This window comes from Pyrus communis, chromosome 6, assembly GCF_041283825.1.
Source record: "Pyrus communis isolate YQ-2024b chromosome 6, ASM4128382v1, whole genome shotgun sequence".
Taxonomy (NCBI): domain Eukaryota; kingdom Viridiplantae; phylum Streptophyta; class Magnoliopsida; order Rosales; family Rosaceae; genus Pyrus; species Pyrus communis.
Genome location: NC_142570.1, coordinates 5,733,063 through 5,752,500, shown reverse-complemented (window position 1 = coordinate 5,752,500; position 19,438 = coordinate 5,733,063). Strand labels below are relative to the sequence as shown.

General features: G+C 37.4%; 3 protein-coding genes across 4 annotated transcripts; 2 read left to right on the top strand and 1 right to left on the bottom strand.

Moving 5' to 3' along the window:
* The first annotated feature begins 552 nt into the window (after window positions 1-552).
* LOC137711566 (ribonucleoside-diphosphate reductase subunit beta) lies at window positions 553-3,292 on the top strand. Of its 2 annotated transcripts, none has more exons than XM_088695588.1 (5): window positions 553-906; window positions 1,470-1,727; window positions 1,974-2,052; window positions 2,341-2,434; window positions 2,522-3,292. In XM_088695588.1, exons 1-5 carry the CDS (start codon window positions 586-588, stop codon window positions 2,583-2,585), a joined length of 816 nt encoding a protein of 271 aa, XP_088551714.1. In that variant the 5' UTR covers window positions 553-585; the 3' UTR covers window positions 2,586-3,292. The 2 variants fall into 2 exon arrangements, with proteins under 2 accessions (XP_088551714.1, XP_068306920.2); XM_068450819.2 differs by having other exon boundaries at window positions 1,470-1,820.
* A 743-nt stretch (window positions 3,293-4,035) lies between these two features.
* LOC137710400 (putative inactive purple acid phosphatase 27) lies at window positions 4,036-7,440 on the top strand. The gene is made up of 11 exons (XM_068449407.2): window positions 4,036-4,394; window positions 4,584-4,675; window positions 4,859-4,925; window positions 5,036-5,158; window positions 5,348-5,440; window positions 5,533-5,662; window positions 5,750-5,964; window positions 6,061-6,266; window positions 6,353-6,478; window positions 6,597-6,900; window positions 6,986-7,440. Exons 1-11 carry the CDS (start codon window positions 4,143-4,145, stop codon window positions 7,289-7,291), a joined length of 1,914 nt encoding a protein of 637 aa, XP_068305508.2. The 5' UTR covers window positions 4,036-4,142; the 3' UTR covers window positions 7,292-7,440.
* Window positions 7,441-11,962: 4,522 nt separating this feature from the next.
* Window positions 11,963-13,712, bottom strand: LOC148696165 (uncharacterized). Its single transcript, XM_088695587.1, has 2 exons — window positions 12,591-13,712; window positions 11,963-12,270 (listed from the first exon to the last, which is right to left on the bottom strand). Exons 1-2 carry the CDS (start codon window positions 13,567-13,569, stop codon window positions 12,236-12,238), a joined length of 1,014 nt encoding a protein of 337 aa, XP_088551713.1. The 5' UTR covers window positions 13,570-13,712; the 3' UTR covers window positions 11,963-12,235.
* Between the last annotated feature and the right edge of the window lie 5,726 nt (window positions 13,713-19,438).

Here is a 19,438-nt window from a genome sequence, read left to right as displayed (position 1 = left end):
ATGCAGTTATTGAGAAAGCATTCCGGAAATTTTGTTACAAAATTTAAGTTAAGAAAATTGCTTAGCTTCCAACATTTACTCTTTTTATTTTTGCTAAGAATTAAGAACTACAACATATACTCTTGATATATGAGAAATATAATCCTTATTTTTTATTTCGCATGTCATCGTGTTATACCATATGAAGTCTCATGTTCCTAGATGGAATTTGTGAGGCATGTTGGCATCCCGTAATATGTGTCTCATTGTATTATTGTCCTTGGACGTTATATAGCATTGTATTATTGGCACCGGACGTCATGATGACTATATGAGTTGTTCTCCTCTTACACACTATCATTTCTGCATTTAGCGGATCTTTTGGTCAACGTGGTGGAAGTTTTAAATTGGTACAATTTAAACAGGGTATGAAAAGCTAAAACTACGATTCTGTGGCCTATTTTTGAAACTCAGCTCAACCCTTGGGGTTGAAATATGAATAATCAAAAAATAGATGTCACCATTAAAACGACGTCGTTTCCGCCCCCGGTTTTTAATTGCAGTTCACAGAAAGCCGCTGCTTCTGCTCTCTTCGCGGGAAGCAAAATGTCGAGCTCCGGTGACCAAACCCTAGCAGCGACACCACCAGCACCACCGCCAGCGGCAACCGAAGAAGAAGAAGCGGCGGCGGAACAGAGAGTTTCCGACACCGACAACGCCAGTGAGCAGTCCTCACAGGAATGGGAGACCATGGCCCGAGCTTGGCTCTGCTCGTTTCCTGAGGCCAAAGCTGTCTCCATGGACGAGGTCGAAGCCTGGATCGACTCCAACTTCGATTTCATACCCCAAGGCATCAAATCCATGCCCCGGGCCGACCTCTGCCACCGCCTCATTGCCATTCAGAATTGCATGCGACTCCCCAGTCAGGTCCCAAATTCACCAATTCAGTTTCAAATTTTGATAATCCTTCGAATAAAAATTGGGTTTTTGTTAAAGGTGTAATCGTTGTGTGATTAAGCTATTGGGATTAGAAAGATGAGATTTTTAGGCAAATTAGCGAAAGTTTTGGGTGCCTTCTGGCAGATTACTAGGCAAATGTGGTTATGGATAGAGTTAAAATGATCGGGCTTTTCGCTTATAAACCCTTGATAAGATTACACTTTGCGAAAGGCCACCTCAAACCCCATGCTTTACTCTTGTTGCTTTGCAATGGAGAAAGGTAAGAACGGAATTTCGCAACTAAGAATCAATTAGAGCGTGGCGAGTAGATAGTTGAGGAGTTCTTTTCTCCAATTAAGCTCTTGTGTTTCTGTAAAACTTATAACTGTCATCGCTGTTTTTTCTAATTTACTAATCGATTTTGGGAAACACACCATTGATGTTTGAATTGATAATATGATTTAACTTGGCTTTGGTTTTCAGTTTTAGGGTAATGCTCTTTTTGTATTATGCAGAAGTTTTGACATGGTTTCTGTAATGTTAAATGGCAGGAAGGAAAGGAAGAAAACCAAGGTGATGTAGATATTCCACATGCTCGATTTAAACGCACTGATCAATGGAGACCAGTTTACATTTGGTTAGAATCGTTGGATAAAGATGACGTGGTTAAGTCCAAAGATATAGCAGACTGGCTAACTGAGAACCCGGATATCCAAGCAGAGTTGTGCTCTAGGCATTCTAAGTATCATTTGATGCACTATATCAAGAAGTGCCATATGAAGATATTGAAGAGGCGGGAAAAGAAGAAGGTATTGGATACTTCTTGTTTTAGCCCAATTACCCTAGAAAATTCCAAGCGTCCGTCTGAAGATGCAGATGCTTCTTCCATATGGACCGCATCAGTAAGAATTGTTTGTCTCAGTAGTTTTTATTTCTTGCAATGGAGGATGCATCCACTAAATGATCATAATCTATTCAAAAGTTTCACTCGACTGCTATGTATTTCTGTATGCTGTTTAGATGGTTTACATGGTTATATTGCTCGTGTTGAGCAGGGTATCGTGCAGCCCGACACACCAGCCGCTCTAAAGGTTCACAAAGACGTGCAGATGAAACAAGAAGCTCCAGTGCCATGTATGGACCATTTTCTTTATAATCTAGGGAATATTTGAAAACCATTCTAAATCGAATGATCGATGTGCTTATCCTTTCGACAGCACATTCTCTAGTTTGGTTGCATTACGGAGAATGGAGCCATTGCCTAAAATTGAACAAAATAAACTGTTTAATGAACAAAATAAACTCTGTTTAAAGGCTATTGATAGCTATATAGATTATATTAAATGCTATGCAAGCTGTTGCATTTTTTCTTCTTAATTTTGTTATTTGACTCAAATTCTGTTGGTTTGACCTGCTTCCCAGCTCCACTATCTGTATGCAATGCGTTGATCAATGTACCTAAAGATAGTGATGCATATGCGATGAAACGAAAGGAAGCAATTCAGAAATACGAGATGTAAGTCCACGATTGATGTTTTCTGCTGCATTTTATGCTCCAGAACATATTTCTGTTTGTTTACTAATTATTTTCATGTGGTTTCAGATTAGTGGAGCTGGAGAAGCTGCTTGCCCCCATCTTTTTAACGCGCGTAGATACGAATAAATGAAGGGAATGTGTAACACCAAGCTCGTGCCGGAGTCCTGCCTGCACTTTTGTAGTTCTGTAATGTAGCTAGAGCTTTGCTGGCTCATTACTAGTTTTTTTCGCTTTTAACTGATCCGAATGATAGTTCTTCTTAGGAAAACAAGGTTCTAAAAGACGGTAAACGCTAGTCGGACGGCAAGTTGGGGTCTAACGTCTAGGCAACTAGGGAGGGGCTAGGCGAATTTAAATAAATTTATTATATTTCGTGTAAATAAGTGTCTGTGTATACTTAAAATATATGTAATTACATCATAAACTACAAAATAGAATGACATATATATTAAGAAGTATTGGAACATAATGAAAACATGGGGAACTAGCATATAATGTGTGTTTATTTAAGTATTCAACAAGTCTTTTACAATTTATTGAAAAAAATAAAATGTAAAATGAAGTTATTTATTTTCTATTTAAGTGAGTCGCAACCTAGGCGGGTGCCTAGGTAGTTTAGACGGGCACCTATACAGGTATATGCGCCATTCCTTAATTTTCAAACGTTTAAGCATTAATTGGGACGGTGACCAACCTTGTAGCGTCTAGACCTAGACGGCACTAGATGGGGATTTTTAGAACAGTGGGAAACTCAGATACTACTTCTCTGAGATTATATATTTCCGTTGTAATTGTACTGACACTGCCTCTCCTAAATTAATGAATCATTAACCTTGACTTGCATTGGATTTTAATTTCGTCAACTGAAGGAGCTTGTGGTGCAAGAGCATGATACGGAGAATATGCTGTCATAAATCTACATTTTTTAGGTTTTTCAAAGTCTACTTGTTCAAATGTGTAGACTAAGTTATTGCTTAGAAACTGCCGTGTGCTTGGTATGTGTTTACACTGGCTGCGTGCTTACCGACTTGGAATCAGAAGTCATAAATTAGAATGATACTTGGTTGTTCAAGTATGAGATGTGAAGAATCGGATTCATTCGTTACATATCCGTTCTTGTTTTATAGATTTGGATATACGAACGAGTAATGCTAGCGAGACTAAATTTTGAATTTAATTTCTCTAGTATTAACTTATACGAAAACAGTCCGGTCAATCGGCTATCCACACACTGCAAGATTCTTAAAATAGTTAATTAGCTATACAAGGTTAAATTTAATATTTAAAAATGTGATTGTTTATTACCTAACCAATAAGGAATATGGGTGAGACTCTGATTTTGTATGTTTTTTAATTTTATATTTTATCTGACGATATTAAACTAAAAGAATTGAGAATTTTAGTTAAGTCGAACAACTAGCCAACCGTAATATTGATATTAAACTCGCCATCCTCACAACTCGAATTTGAAACCTTTCACGTACAAGTAGAGAGAAATACTATTAAAACGCAAACGATTGTTCACCAAAATAAATAATAAGAATCTTAGAAATGCAGCTTCTCTTGCTCACTCACGTGGTGCAGGCTTAACAATAAATTCAACACAAAAGTCGGCAATTTTAGTCAACAATTACGAAAGGCTAGAAAGAGGTAGAGACAAATTTGGTTGGCCTGCTACTGTACAAGAATGGTTGAAACATCAAGGATTAAACACTTGGGGTCTCAGAAGTTTGGACAGATGGAGGGCTACAGCTTCTTGTCCGTCAAAGTTGTGTTGGTGTTGGTTTTGCTGGTGCAGTTCACAGCAGCTGATCACAGTCACAAGAAGCACGCCGGCGACGGGGTGCAGCCGCTGTCGAAGATTCAAATCCACCGAGCTGTTTACGAGCTTCACGAAAATGCTTCCGTCAAAGCTTACCCTGTCCTTCTTGGCACCAAAGTATGTCAACCTGTATCTCTTCGCTATTAACCCATACGTATATACATCGGGTATCCCGCTACATGAACAGCGGAGCGGAATCCCCTTATGAAGTTTCTCATATACATATACATATATACATATATATATATATATGTATCTATATAATCTTCACGATGATTTTGGCTGAAAAATTCACTTTATGCTCAGGGGGAAGATTCTCAGTGGGTAACTATTGAAGTTGCAAGTCCGAAGCCTGCTGAAGATGATTGGTTGGCAGTCTTTTCTCCTGCAGATTTCAAGTAATGTCCATCTTGTTAACTCTTAATCTCCGTTGTTTTCAACATAATCCGTTTCTTGCAAGCGTAGGTGTAGTCACGTTGACTAGAGCGGATGCTTTCCCCATTGATTAGATTAATATAGAATGTCATACTTTCACACCAAAAAAAAATTAGTAGATTCACGAACTCAATCTTTTATGGCAGTTCATCGACTTGTCCACCTACCGACGATAGAGAAGTGGCTCCAAATATATGCTCAGCTCCGATAAAGGTTTGTGTTATTTCAAATTCATAATCTCTCTTGGAATTTGAGGAAATTATAGCTCTTATTGTTCTCTAACCGTTGACGTGCGTACTGAAATCTTGATGTTCTCATTTCAGTACAGATTTGCCAATGATTCCAATGCTGGCTATACAAAAACGGGCAAAGCTTCTTTGAAGTTTCAGTTGATCAATCAACGGGCGGATTTTTCATTTGCATTATTCTCAGGCGGGCTGTCTACCGTGCGTTCATGTCCCTTCTCTTTCAGCTTTGCTTCATACAATATTAAATATCACTGTTTCAATATTTCAGCTAATTGATTGCTTTTGGAAAGACTAATCAAACTTCAAGTGTGTCACCATTTTCGTGTGTTTCTTCACGCTAACTGTGACACTTCGAGTGTTGTCTAACTATATATCCACAAAATGCAGCCAAAACTGGTGGCAGTTTCTAATTCTATAAGTTTTGCTAATCCGAATGTACCCCTTTACCCGCGTCTTGCTCAAGGGAAGGACTGGAATGAAGTAAGTTTATATAATTTTATCCACCACTTTCCTTTCTCATAAAAATCTGGACGGAAATTGAGTTATAATAATGTTCTTTTGTTCTTTTGCAGATGACAGTAACCTGGACAAGTGGCTACAACATCAACAAAGCTGTACCTTTTGTGAAGTGGGGTCTCAAGGGCGAAGCTCAAATTCGATCTCCAGCAGGAACATTGACTTTCCCTCAAGGAAGCTTGTGTGGTACGGATCATATGATCAATCCAATTCATACAGATAAGGCCAATCGAAACAAGAAAATTAATGTAACAAAGTTCTTGTGATTCGCAGGTCCACCAGCGCGAACAGTTGGTTGGCGGGATCCTGGTTTCATCCATACAAGTTTTCTAAAAGATTTGTGGCCAAACTCATTGTACACTTACAAGCTCGGTCATAAATTATCTAATGGTTCCTATATCTGGAGCAAGTCCTACCACTTCAAGTCATCACCATACCCGGGGGAGGACTCATTACAGCGCGTAGTTATATTTGGCGACATGGGAAAGGTAACATCAAGAAAAATAAGAACTATCTGGCTTGGTGAATGTTCATATTATCAAGCTGAGTCATGAAAATTTACTTTTCGTTTCAATAAATTTCAGGCTGAGCGTGACGGTTCAAATGAATACGCTGATTATCAGCCCGGCTCACTCAATACAACAGATACACTGATAAAGGACTTAGATAACATTGACATAGTATTTCACATCGGAGATATTGTCTATGCCAATGGATACATCTCACAGTGGGATCAGTTCACGTCACAGGTGGAGCCGATTGCATCAAATGTGCCATATATGATTGCAAGGTTTGTTGCTTGATTTATCCTTGTTTCTGTGCATGTATGTATAAGTTCACATTTCCCTCTGAAACTCACATGAAGTGTTCTGACAGTGGCAATCACGAACGCGATGCACCAGGGACAGGTTCCTTCTATGACGGCAATGATTCAGGCGGCGAATGTGGTGTCCTGGCAGAGACTATGTTTTATGTTCCTGCTGAGAACAGAGCGAAGTTCTGGTAAATAACGAGAATGCTTGTGTCACAAGCTACTTAACCAATTATTTTGCAAAAATAAAAGTATACCAATCATCCGATAAATTGGGTAGTTAAGCATATTGTAACTGTTCTTTTACAGGTATTCGACAGATTATGGGATGTTCCACTTTTGCATAGCTGACAGTGAGCACGATTGGAGGGAAGGCTCTGAGCAGTACAAATTCATTGAGAAATGCCTTGCGTCCGCGGACAGGCAGAAACAGCCTTGGCTGATATTTGCTGCTCATCGTGTTCTTGGTTATTCATCCGCACAGTGGCAAGATGGCGCATTTGGCGAGCCTATGGGAAGGGAAAGCTTGCAAAAGCTTTGGCAAAAGTACAAGGTGGACATTGCATTGTACGGTCATGTCCATAACTACGAAAGAACATGCCCCATTTACCAGGTAACGCACACAAAAGATTGTATTAACTAGAAATTGCACACATGTTGTATTCTGATCCTTCATCAATGACGTTCGTGTGCTGCAGAATCAGTGTGTGAATACAGAAAAGTCTCATTACTCGGGAACTGTGAATGGAACTATACATGTTGTTGTTGGTGGAGGAGGCAGCCACTTATCGGCTTTTGGCCCGGTGCAAACGAGTTGGAGCCTTTTCAGAGATTCCGACTTTGGCTTCGTAAAACTTACGGCATTTAACCACTCGTCGCTTCTGTTTGAGTACAAGAAGAGCAAGGATGGGAAGGTGTATGATTCCTTCACTATCTCAAGGGATTATAAAGATGTTTTGGCTTGTGTTCATGATGGCTGTGAACCAACTACTTTAGCTACATGATGAACACTTGTTTTCTGATCAACAAATGATGTATTCTTGACAAGAAATTGTGCATCGAACAATCGACAATGTATTCTTGAAGTATTATTGTATTTTGAAGGGGATTTCAAGCGCTTTCAGATAACTAAAACTGCATTTAAGACCGCGTATTCGTGAGTTTTTGGTAGAAAACGTTAAAATATGTTCAGTATAAAAAGTCTTTTAAGTGTTTTTCAGTACATTTGGAGAAGGCGCTTCTCTAAGGAATTTCAGATCTAAAGGTCGCCACATTACAAAGTTAAATCGCTTAATTGGTATAACGACTGAAAGGTATCCATCCGAAATTTAGCCATCACATTACGTTACAGAACTATAAAATCATTTGCTATGTCAAGTATTTCTGCATTTCTTGTTGACTCTTTACTATGTTCGTAATGGACGTGAATTGATGAAGTAAACCCTCTGCTATGTCCACTGTCCAGTCCGAAGCAAGTTCGCCTTCATAGTCCAGGAATGTCACAAATTCAGTTAATCAATGGTACTTTTAGAGACATGTCCAAGTCAATAAGTTGGCCTGTGATATGAATCTGACAAGCGCTAATGAACTTTTCGAAAAATTATGCAGATAAAAGAACAAAAAGATCACAATGAAGACGTTGCAGCGCATGCGTGTCCATTGTATTTCCGGAGTGAGCAAGTCTCAATGTAACTGTGAAGAAAGGGTTAGCAGAGATTTGTGACTCGAACGAGACATTAAGCTTGGGAGTAGCATTTCTTGCTAATGTCACACTGGACCAAACAGCCTACGTTAAGGATGTTTGGAAGGAAGGTTGCGGTTAGACTTTCGAGTGATCAAAGTAAACATATACAGAGAAGCAGCACCTGAAATGTCAAGACACTATGCATCAAGGATCAAATACTTGCAAATGAAAGCGCGCTATTTCTGATATGTCAAGAACTCATTAGTTTCGTAAGGTTTTGATGAGTTTTTGATAACTTACGTGACTTTTTTTTGTCTCCTGTTTTGCAAGCTTAGACCATCTCCAGCCTTGGATTAAAATTTAAAAATTTTAACCTAGAAAGGGTTTTTCTCTTCCAACCCTTCTGAGTTAAATTTTTAGCCCGAAATTATTAAATAATGAATTTAGAATTTTTTTTTAAAGTAACTTTTAAGGAAAAAAAATTATATAGAATATCCTAATTTAATTTTATGAACATTTTAACCTAAAAATATTTAGATTCCGATAAATATTAAAAAATCACTAAACCGGCATCATGAAACTCATGGAACACTACGAAAGAATATGAAACGGATAAAATAATTTTTTTTAATTACTTTAGCCGTTGTATTTAAATTTGAACCGTTAGATTTTTTTTTTTTTTACCGTTGGATTTGATCAAATTAGATTTTAGCCGTTGGATTCAATGAATTTTTAAATATAAAACTAAAAAAATATATACATATATAGTGGGCCAGCCCCCTAATCAAAAGGAAATCCCGGGCTAAATTTGCCCTGTAAATGAGTTTTGAATTTTTACTCATATTCACCCCAAGGGTTGGAGCAAATTGGGGTAAGTTAAAACCTAAAATTTAAGTTTCACTCTAAGGGTTGGAGTAGGTTGCCAAAATAGAGTTAATTTCTTGATGTATTCATCTCCCAATTGGAGGATTTATATAGGAATACAAGCAATGATGATCAGGTATGAAACCAGTACAAGAAGTCATAAAAACACTACTGCCTATACCTAACTTTACTGTTTACAACTACTTTATTAATTACAATGGAACTCATGTCTAATTTCCTAATTCTTAAGTCTACAATGGCTGGCTGCTATGGCTGCTTAAGTCCACAATGGCTGGCTGCTTCAGTTAACACTCCCCCTCAAGTTGGTGCATAAATATCTCGAATGCCCAACTTGCTGAGTGCAAGATGGAAAATCCTACTTGACACTGCCTTTGTTAACATATCTGCTAGCTGGTCATCACTCTTCACATAAGGCAAGTTAATGCTACCATCAACCAACCTTTCCTTAATAAAGTGCCTATCCACTTCAACATGTTTAGTACGATCATGTTGAACTGGATTATGAGCAATGCTAATGGCGGCTTTGTTATCACAATAAAGATTTGATGGCTTTGTAGAATTGAAACCCAATTCTCTCAACAACATATTGAGCCATAACAATTCTTGCACGCCGTGTGCCATACCTCTAAATTCAGCTTCAGCACTGGATCTAGCCACTACATGTTGCTTCTTACTGCGCCAAGTAACTAGATTTCCTCCAACAAATGTAAAGTATCCAGAAGTCGATCTGCGATCAGTTACTGACCCAGCCCAATCTGCATCAGTGTATCCTTCAACTTCTTGATGTCCATGATTGGAAAACATCAAGCCTTTTCCAGGAGCAGACTTCAAATACCTGAGAATGCGTTGTACAGCATCCATGTGGGCTTCACTTGGCCTATGCATAAATTGACTCACCACACTTACAGCATAGGCTATGTCAGGTCGTGTATGAGACAAATAAATCAACCTCCCAACTAATCTTTGGTATCTTTCCTTGTTAGCCGAAACTTGATCAGGATAGTCTCCTAATCTATGATTTTGCTCAATTGGTGTGTCTGCAGGTTTACAAGCTAACATCCCAGTCTCAGTTAATAAGTCTATAACATATTTCTTTTGAGAAAGAAAAATGCCATGCTTTGATCTTGCAACTTCAATACCCAAGAAATATTTCAAAGTACCCAAGTCCTTCATTTCAAATTCCTTGGCTAGATACATTTGAAGTTTTTGAATTCCCTCGACGTCATTACCTGTAACCACCATATCATCCACATAAACAATTAAGGCTGTAAGTTTACCTTTATCATGCTTAAGAAATAAGGTATGGTCAGCCTGAGTTTGCTTGAACCCATAACTTCTCATGGATTGAGTGAACCTGCCAAACCATGCCCTTGGTGATTGCTTCAATCCATACAAGGACTTTCTCAACCTGCATACTTTGCCAATATCACAAGTGGTAGTGAATCCAGGAGGAAGATCCATGTATACCTCTTCATCCAAGTCTCCATGTAGAAATGCGTTTTTCACATCAAACTGTCGTAGAGGCCACCCCAGATTTGCTGCCAATGACATAAGAACCCTAATAGTGTTGATCTTTGCTACTGGCGCAAATGTCTCTTGATAATCAATGCCATAGGTTTGAGTATAACCTTTGGCTACCAATCTGGCCTTGTACCTCTCCACTGAACCATCAGCTTTATGCTTTACTGTGAACACCCATCTACACCCAACAGATTTCTTGCCTTCAGGAAGTTTAACCAGTTCCCAAGTGGAGTTTTTTCGAAGAGCTTCCATCTCTTCAATCATAGCTTTTTTCCATTTTGGATTTTTAAGAGCATCCTGTAACTTATTAGGAATTGAGACTGATGACAATTGGTTTGCAAAAGCTATATAAGAGTCTGACAAGCGATGAGATGAAACAAAATTAGATATAGGATATTGAATACCCTTTGTGGAAGAATAACCATAACGAACAGGGGGTATCCCTCGATTTTCTCGAATAGGATAACGAGAACCAGACTCATGATGTGGTTCATTTGGATCAGCACTTAATGAAATCTCATGATTGGACTCATCAAATATAGTAGGCTGAAGAGAAGGAGAATGAGTGGTTACCTCAGGATAATTCGTATGAGTAGCAGCTGATTGGTCAGAGAGTTGGTCAATGAGGGGATCTATATGTGGGTGGTCTATCTCATCAGCCACTTTTTCTTTTTCTTTTCCTTTATCTCCCCTTTTTCTTGTCCTCTCATATACCTTCAATATTTTTCCACTCTTTGCCTCATCATTAGGCAAATTTGGACCATCACCGGCATCAGACAAGTGTTCATCCGAAAAATGCATACCACCAATGTCAAGTGGCCACTGCTCTTCCTCCTTACTCCCCATCTCCCCCTGAAGAGAAGTGACCGAATCTCCGTCTGAAAAATAAGCCTCTTGTTCCTGAAAGGTAACATCCATAGAGACAAAAAATTTCCCATTGGGAGGATAGTAACATCGATACCCTTTCTGAGTAGCAGAATAGCCAATAAACATACATTTGATGGCTCGAGGATCCAACTTATCACGATTTTGCATGTGGACATGAACATAGCAGACACAACCAAACACTTTTGGAGGAATATGAAGGAGTGAAGGAAGAGAATGATACTGGGAAAGGGTTTGGATAGGTGTTTGAAATTGGAGAACACGTGATGGCATGCGATTGATAAGAAAAACAGCTGTGTGAATGGCATCACCCCAAAAACGTTTAGGAACATGCATAGCAAAACATAAAGATCTAGCCACATCCAAGAGGTGACGATTTTTACGTTCTGCTATACCGTTCTGTTGAGGAGTATGTGGACAAGATGTTTGATGAATGATACCTTCTTGTTGAAAAAATGTTCCAAGTCCATAATTCAAATACTCTTTCCCATTGTCAGATCGAACAACTTGAATTTTAGCATTAAATTGGGTTTGAATCATTTGATGAAATATTGGAAAAACAGACATAACCTCACTCTTATTTTTTAGTAAGTATACCCAAGAAACTCGAGTGCAGTCATCAATGAAAGAGACAAAGTATTTAGCACCAGTATGAGTAGGAATATGAAATGGTCCCCAAACATCAGAATGAATAAGAGAGAAAGGAACATCACTTTTATTGGAGCTTAAAGGAAATGAGACACGATGATTTTTAGAAAAGATGCAAGTTTCACAATGGAAATTAGAAACCTTGACTTTAGAAAATAAAGAAGGGAATAGATATTGCAGGTACTGAAAGGAAGGATGTCCCAATCTTTTGTGCCATAACCAAATTTTTTCAGAAGCTTCAAATTGTTTAGCTTCCACTTGACAACTGTAACTTGTCTTCTCACAATCTGGTGGTAAGTCCAAGTAGTATAGACCTCCCCTCTCTCTACCATGACCAATCAACGCTTTCGTTCGAATATCCTGAAACCAACAATGAGTAGGAGAAAAGATGGCAAGACAATTTAGTTGATTTGTGAGTTTACCAATAGAAAGCAAATTGTGAGAAAGATTAGGAACATGTAAAACAGATGAGAGAGATAGGCATGGTGTTAATGAGATGGAGCCTGCTCCAAGCACTGGAGTGGAAATACCATTAGCAACTTTAACGGTATTTAAAGGTGGAGTAGTGTGAGAAGCAAACCATGAAGAGTTATTGGTCATATGGTCAGAAGCCCCCGAATCAATGATCCAAGGTTTATTTGGAGCACCAAATGTGGTGTTCAAGGCAAAACCAAAGTTACCTGCGTCGACTAAGGAAGTGGAAGCAGTAGTAGGAGAAACTGAGTGAGCAGATTGATCTACTCGAGGCACGGAAGGCGTTGGTGTAGACAGGTGTGCTTGTGATCCAACAATGCTTTTCTTTTGATTTTCCTTCTTTTGAACCCACCAATCAGGATATCCATGCAACTTAAAACAAGTGTCTCTAGTATGCTTATCCTTGTCACAATAAGTACACTTCCTTGTATCAGTAACTTTAGATCCACCTGATCGAGAATTCGAGACTCCACGGGGAAATCGAGACGGAGCAGCTACCATGGCTGATCCTTCCACTTGTGGGCCAACCAACATAATGGTTTGCCTACTTGCTTCAGCATTCACAAGAGCATAAGCAGCACGAACAGATGGCAAAGGTGTTTGAGTCAAAACTTGACTGCGAACATGATCTAAATGAGGATCAAGGCCAGCCAGAAAATCATACAATCTTTCTTCTGAAATTTCTGTCTCTCGAGCAGCAACATCATCAGCACATTTCAATTTTCCAGGACGTAAGAAATCTATTTCTTGCCATGTTTGCTGGAGTTTACCATAATATGCAGATAAAGGCTCACCATTCTGGCGAGTCGCCAGTGCTTGACGGCGAAGTTCATATAATTTTGATGCATCTTTTTCAATTGAGTAAGTTTGGGTAACAGCATCCCAAACATCTTTTGCAGTAGAGAGTCGGAGAAAAATGGCCCGCAAATCTCTAGTCATGGAGTTGAGAAGCCAAGATTGAACCATGGCATTCTCTTCCTCCCATATAGCATACGATGCATCGGCTTCTGCTGGTGCCTTCTTTTTTCCACTGACATAAGACCATTTGCCTCTGCCAGTGATGTAGATGCGGACACTTTGGGACCACGAGGAATAGTTGGACCCATCCAACTTGTCTGGGGTGATATGCAGAGACATATCATTTTGTGTAACAGCGGCTGAAACAGTGGTCTTGGAGTCACCCATTACTACTGCAACGAATTCTCTTTATTGAAACAATAGAGAGTCAGTCTCACTGAGAGAGATGCAGGAACAAAATGCAAGGAGGAAGAGGCAATGGCACGGGTTTGTTGGGTGATTCCAACGGGTATGGTTTATAGGGTATGGGGTAGTATTTAGGTAGAGATGCAGCGGAATATATATGGTTAACAAGCTCAATATGGGTAGTGATGTTGGCAGATATGGCCAAAGAGAGATCGGATTCGTATGAAAGTAGAAGGCCTGCTATTCTGCAGGTCTTATGGGGTAGATGGCAGTAGTGCCAGTAGGTTAATCAGAATAGAAACTCCTTTTGGATCAGAATGGCTCTGATACCATGCCAAAATAGAGTTAATTTCTTGATGTATTCATCTCCCAATTGGAGGATTTATATAGGAATACAAGCAATGATGATCAGGTATGAAACCAGTACAAGAAGTCATAAAAACACTACTGCCTATACCTAACTTTACTGTTTACAACTACTTTATTAATTACAATGGAACTCATGTCTAATTTCCTAATTCTTAAGTCTACAATGGCTGGCTGCTATGGCTGCTTAAGTCCACAATGGCTGGCTGCTTCAGTTAACATAGGTCTTAGAGAAGGTTGTGGGATGGCCTTTAAGCCATCATTTTATGCCTTCAAAAGATTGACGTATTGTCACACTTCCTTCGTTTATATTAGCTTCTTGCATTCAACACACATTGATGGTAAACTTGCCGGATGCTCCCCAATATAGCAAAGATATTGAAAGTCCATACTGGCCAAAGAGGACTTATCTTCTGATGCTGATTTTGATGCAATAGCGAGTGTGACCTTAAGGTAACATATAAATGTGTGATATCGTTTTTCTCGTTTTCTTGCTTCTTGTGGGAAGTTGCAATTGGCACTTCAAACACGTTATTCTGTACTAATCCCTATTTAAAATTATAAAGAATATGAATTCTTTTTCGAAGTACTAGTAACAATTTTCTTTTTACCTTGATGACAGATCTAGTGTCTATATGAAAAATTATTACTACAACGCAGGATCTATGTGTAACTGCTGCACGCCATCCGATTAAAGAGCTTTTGGAGAAGGAAAAAAAAGGTCGATCTTTCGTGTTTTTTCACCATTTTTTAACGTAACTTTAATCTTATATGTTTCACTGATGGCATGCAAGAGGTAGCTGCAGCCCTAGCAGAAGGTAAACCAGCTCCGGCTTGAGTGGGAGTGCTGATATCAGGCCTTTAAACATGGAAGACTTCAAATATGCTCATCAACAGCTAAAAAAAATGCATACCAAATATACCATTAGTACCATTTGCCTTGTTTCTTATATAAATTTGTGATCTGGAAATAGATAAGTGCTAGCGTTTCGACGGAATCCATGAACATGGCTGAGCTTGGCGAAGGGGGTTCAAGAAGAAAGAAAACCCTATCTTATGCAAACTCATGACCTCTCATGTCTGTTGAAATGTTAAAGTTGTTTCAATATACTATAAAATACCAAGACAAATGCTTGGTGTGTAAGAGGCCACATCTACCAAGAGAGAGTTAATTACCTCCCAGTCTAGACTTTATTGAAGCTGACATTTGAGTTTCTAAATTTGTATTTTTTTTTTTTCACTTCTTTGCCAAAATTCCAACAATGTCGGCAGGTTGTGAAGAACATCTTCACGATAATTCGCTTTGGAGGCGTATGAGTTGAACATGTCTACATCAGCTAAATTGAGTTTTTAAATTTCATAGATTTTTAATTAAAAATATATAGATTGTGATTTTTATGTTTTCTTTTCCCATTTCATTTCCATTCATATCTCGAGTGATCTAAAGAGGATCCTCATCCATTTCATCCCTCATTCCTTTCAATTATTCTCTCTTGTATTTTTACTGGCACTCCATCCAAACTCTAGTGACATATAAAAATTGAAAAAAAATAAATAAATACAAGAAGCCTTCAATAATTTCAACAAAAAAAGTGACGATGGCAAGAGGAAGGGAGGAACATACACTGATGACACTTAAAAATTAGAGGTTGATTGATTTTTTAATCTTGAGAACCAAGACGACGATGGCAAGAGATTGATTTCTTAATCTTTTTTTATTAATGAAAAAATCGTAGTTTTATTTATTTATTTATGTGATTATCCGCCTCATTTGTCATAAAATTCTTCTTAATTGAAATGGTAAGAGTAACATTACTTTTACAAATTTACATTTATATAGTGTTGCAGTCTTATTAGATTAGGAATGTGATTGTATAAATCCTAGTGTATTTAAGGATATCTTGGAATATTCTCTAGGGTTAGATATTATCCTATTAGAGTTGTAATCCTATTTAGTTAAGGAATTAAGCTTCTCTACTACTATAAATAAAGGCACAATGAGATGAAATATAACACACCTCACAATTACACATCTCTCTCTTCTCTCTATGTGCCGCACCCTCTCTTTCTATGGACTCCATAATTTGTTCAGTAAGTTATGCCTACAATATATATATATATATATATATATATAATTTTTCTACACTAAAAATAGTGGAAGAATTTGAATTCGAAACGCAATAATTTTTTTCTTTCTAAAGTTAGAAATTTCATTAGATTTGAATGGTAACGTTTACATCAAAGAACAAAGTATTAAACAATCCCTTTGGCTCGGCTCAACCAGAGTTTAAAAATTTCTTTGATACGGTCGACATTTCTATGAAAATATGCAAAAAATCAGAGAAAGATATAGAAATGGGGGTTGAAGTCTAAACTTCACTTCACATTGTTAATTAAGCTAAAATAAGCATATATTGCTAATATTTCTGACATATTTATTACATATTGGAGAAAATTTTATATTTCCTCGAAATTAATGTTTGACAATCCCTAAAATTTTATTGTTAAACTTCCATCATTTCCATTGATAGCAACCGATATCGATATCAATATTCAATATTCAGTATATCTGTAAATATTTTCACAAATTTACATATCAACATTTCTACCAATACAGATATTTTAAACACCGAGCTCAACACAATCCCATTCCTAAAGGCCATCCTCCCTCGAAACAACCGTAGAAGCGGAGACAAGTTAATTATCCACGTTTGTGAATTAACTGACAGACTTTTAGTTTCGCGGGCCAAAGTTTCTTCGGACAGGAGCTGCGGAGCATATCTCACAAGATATGCTGTGATCACTGTACATATTAGACCACGTTTTCGTTTTTTTTCATATAAAAAAAATAATTTCTTTGTGTCCTATTTGCAGTAAGGATAAGATATCCTAATGCTAAATTCCAAATAAGGAAATGCGAAATGCTAAAACTATTTTAGTCTTTTTTTTTCTTTCTTAACATTTAAAAAAAAAGAATATTTTATACAAGTAATCTTAGTTTTTTTTATGAACATTTTAATTTAAAAGTTGTAAAATTTCGACAAATATGAAATTTACTAAACCATCCATTGAGCACACAAATTACATTTAAATTCTTTTCACACACAAAACGCATGAAAAACAATTATGAAGGGCACCAAATACATGACACACAAGAAGGGGATTGGAGACGGTTTGGATGGGGGAGAGCAGAAATATGGGTAAAAAAAATAAAAAATGCAACCGTTGGATCACAATGGTCACCTGATATGGATCGTTGATTTCAGAGTCAAAAATTCAAAGTGGCAGACAACTACTTTCTTGTGTGGCCTGCTGGTTTTTATGGTCGATATGAATTTTGATGTGACCTTGACATTATTATTTTTTTGTTTTTTGGACGATAGACGCTGTAAGATATTTGGAGACCGAAAAAATATTAGGACATGTTTAGTTATAACATATATGAATTTAAATTATTCTGATTTTTAAATTTCATGCGTTTAGTCTAAAATATAAGTAAATGAATCATTTTACTTTTTAATTTTTTTCTACATTTACTTATACGTAAGGAATCGAAGGAGTATAAGTTTGTTATTGAAATTCGTAATCAAATACTTAAACATCAGGAATTAGATTGACAAGGAGGGACAAGTTGATTTGATTTCCTTTTCATACTTTGCCTACTTTTAATCTCTCTAATTCTTTCATTTTCTCATTTCTGTTAAATAAACATGTATTTGGGATTGCAATCTTTGAAAATCTCCACAAATATGAACTGGGGAGCGAAGCTGTCGCTTTTTGTTCTCGTTGGTTGGCATAGGCCCACTTTTCTAATTTATAAGCAAATGTAATCCCATACTCTTTATTGCTTCATGTTGTGTTTCGGACTGGGTTTAGGCTAGTTGACAATAGTAATATATCCGTTTTCTAATATATGAGTTTGAAACTCTCTTTTTGTTGAATGTAATTTAGAATTGTTTTGTGAACAAAAAAATTTTGACCAAGGAAATGGTTTGTAACTTAAGTGATTAAGTGCATTACTACTACATATGGTCTTAGGTCCAATTTCAACCTCCCCCAATACGGTTTGTATTTAAAATGAAAACCTTTGCAAAAGTATCAAACAAAAACAATGACTTGTAATTCATGTAATTAAGAGCAAATGCCTCGCACCCAAAGTTCAATATTATGTTCGGTTTATCCTCCTCAATATTTGCTTGTATAACAGATAGAAGAAGGAAAAATAAGGATTTTTATCACAAATGATCTTTGAAATTGTCTTATATCATCACTTTGGTCCCTCAATTTGAAAATCAATCAATATCGTTCCTAAATTTGACTACCGCACATTAATGTAGTATCTGCTGTCCAAATCTATTAAACTTTCTATTAGTTTGCTGATGTGGCAAAAACTCACACTACCAATATACCTAAAAGATTTCACTTGTTTGTAGTTAAAAAAACAATTAGAACCAAATAAATAAATAAAAACAAAAACAAAAACCCAACGACATCTACTTCGCCCCCTCCGCCCATCTGCCACACCCATCCACCCCAAGCGAGTCACACCCCGTCGACGACATGGGAGAGGAGGGAGCTCAAAGCAAATTTTGAGCTACCCAGAATTGGTTGGTGCAACTGGGTTGGTGGGTATTTGAATCCATTTAATAGCGTGCTCTATTTGGCAGTGTGGGGATTTGAATTATAGGCACGCATTATCTGCAAAATGAGCTCAGTTGCCTTCAAACCTTCAAGCTTCAATCTTAAATCTTAAATCTTCAATCTTTAATGGCAGAATGGTAAAATGAAAGAAACCCAGGAGAGAAAAAAAAGGAAAACAAAAGAACCCAGATGCTAGATTGGGTAATGACGAGGCAAAGGCGCTGAAGAGGGGAAAATGGCGCGGGCAAAAATCTTAGCTAGAGTTGAATATAAACAAAGCATTTGTAATTAATTGAAACCTTGAAGTCTGTTGCAATAGAGGTAGAGAGAGAAATATGCAAATTGCGAAGCAAAGATAGAGAGATTGACTGCAAGCCTCACAGGTAGCTCAACGGCATAACCGCCACCGGGGTGTGGCTGGGCTTGGGGTGGCGGGTGAGTGTGCCAGATGGCGGATTGGGCTGGGGTGATATGGCCGGTATGGTTTTTGCTTTTCAATTTAAATTTTAATTCATTACAAAACAAAATTATTTTACTTGGTTTTTAATTGTTTTTTAAACTTTAAAAAAGATTTTACTTGGTTTTTAATTGTTTTTTAAACTTTAAAAGATTTTTTTTTGCCACGTCAGCGATTTAACAAAAAATTTGCTAGATTTAGACGATAGAGATTACATTGATGTGTGGTAGTCAAATTCAAGGACGAAATTGATAGATTTTGAAATTGAGGGACTACAATGATGAGTTGGGTCAATTTCAAAAAATATTTATGATAAAAACTCGAAAAATAAACATCATAACCAAAACCGAAAACAACATCAAACATAATTGTAGCAAAAGAAGCCAT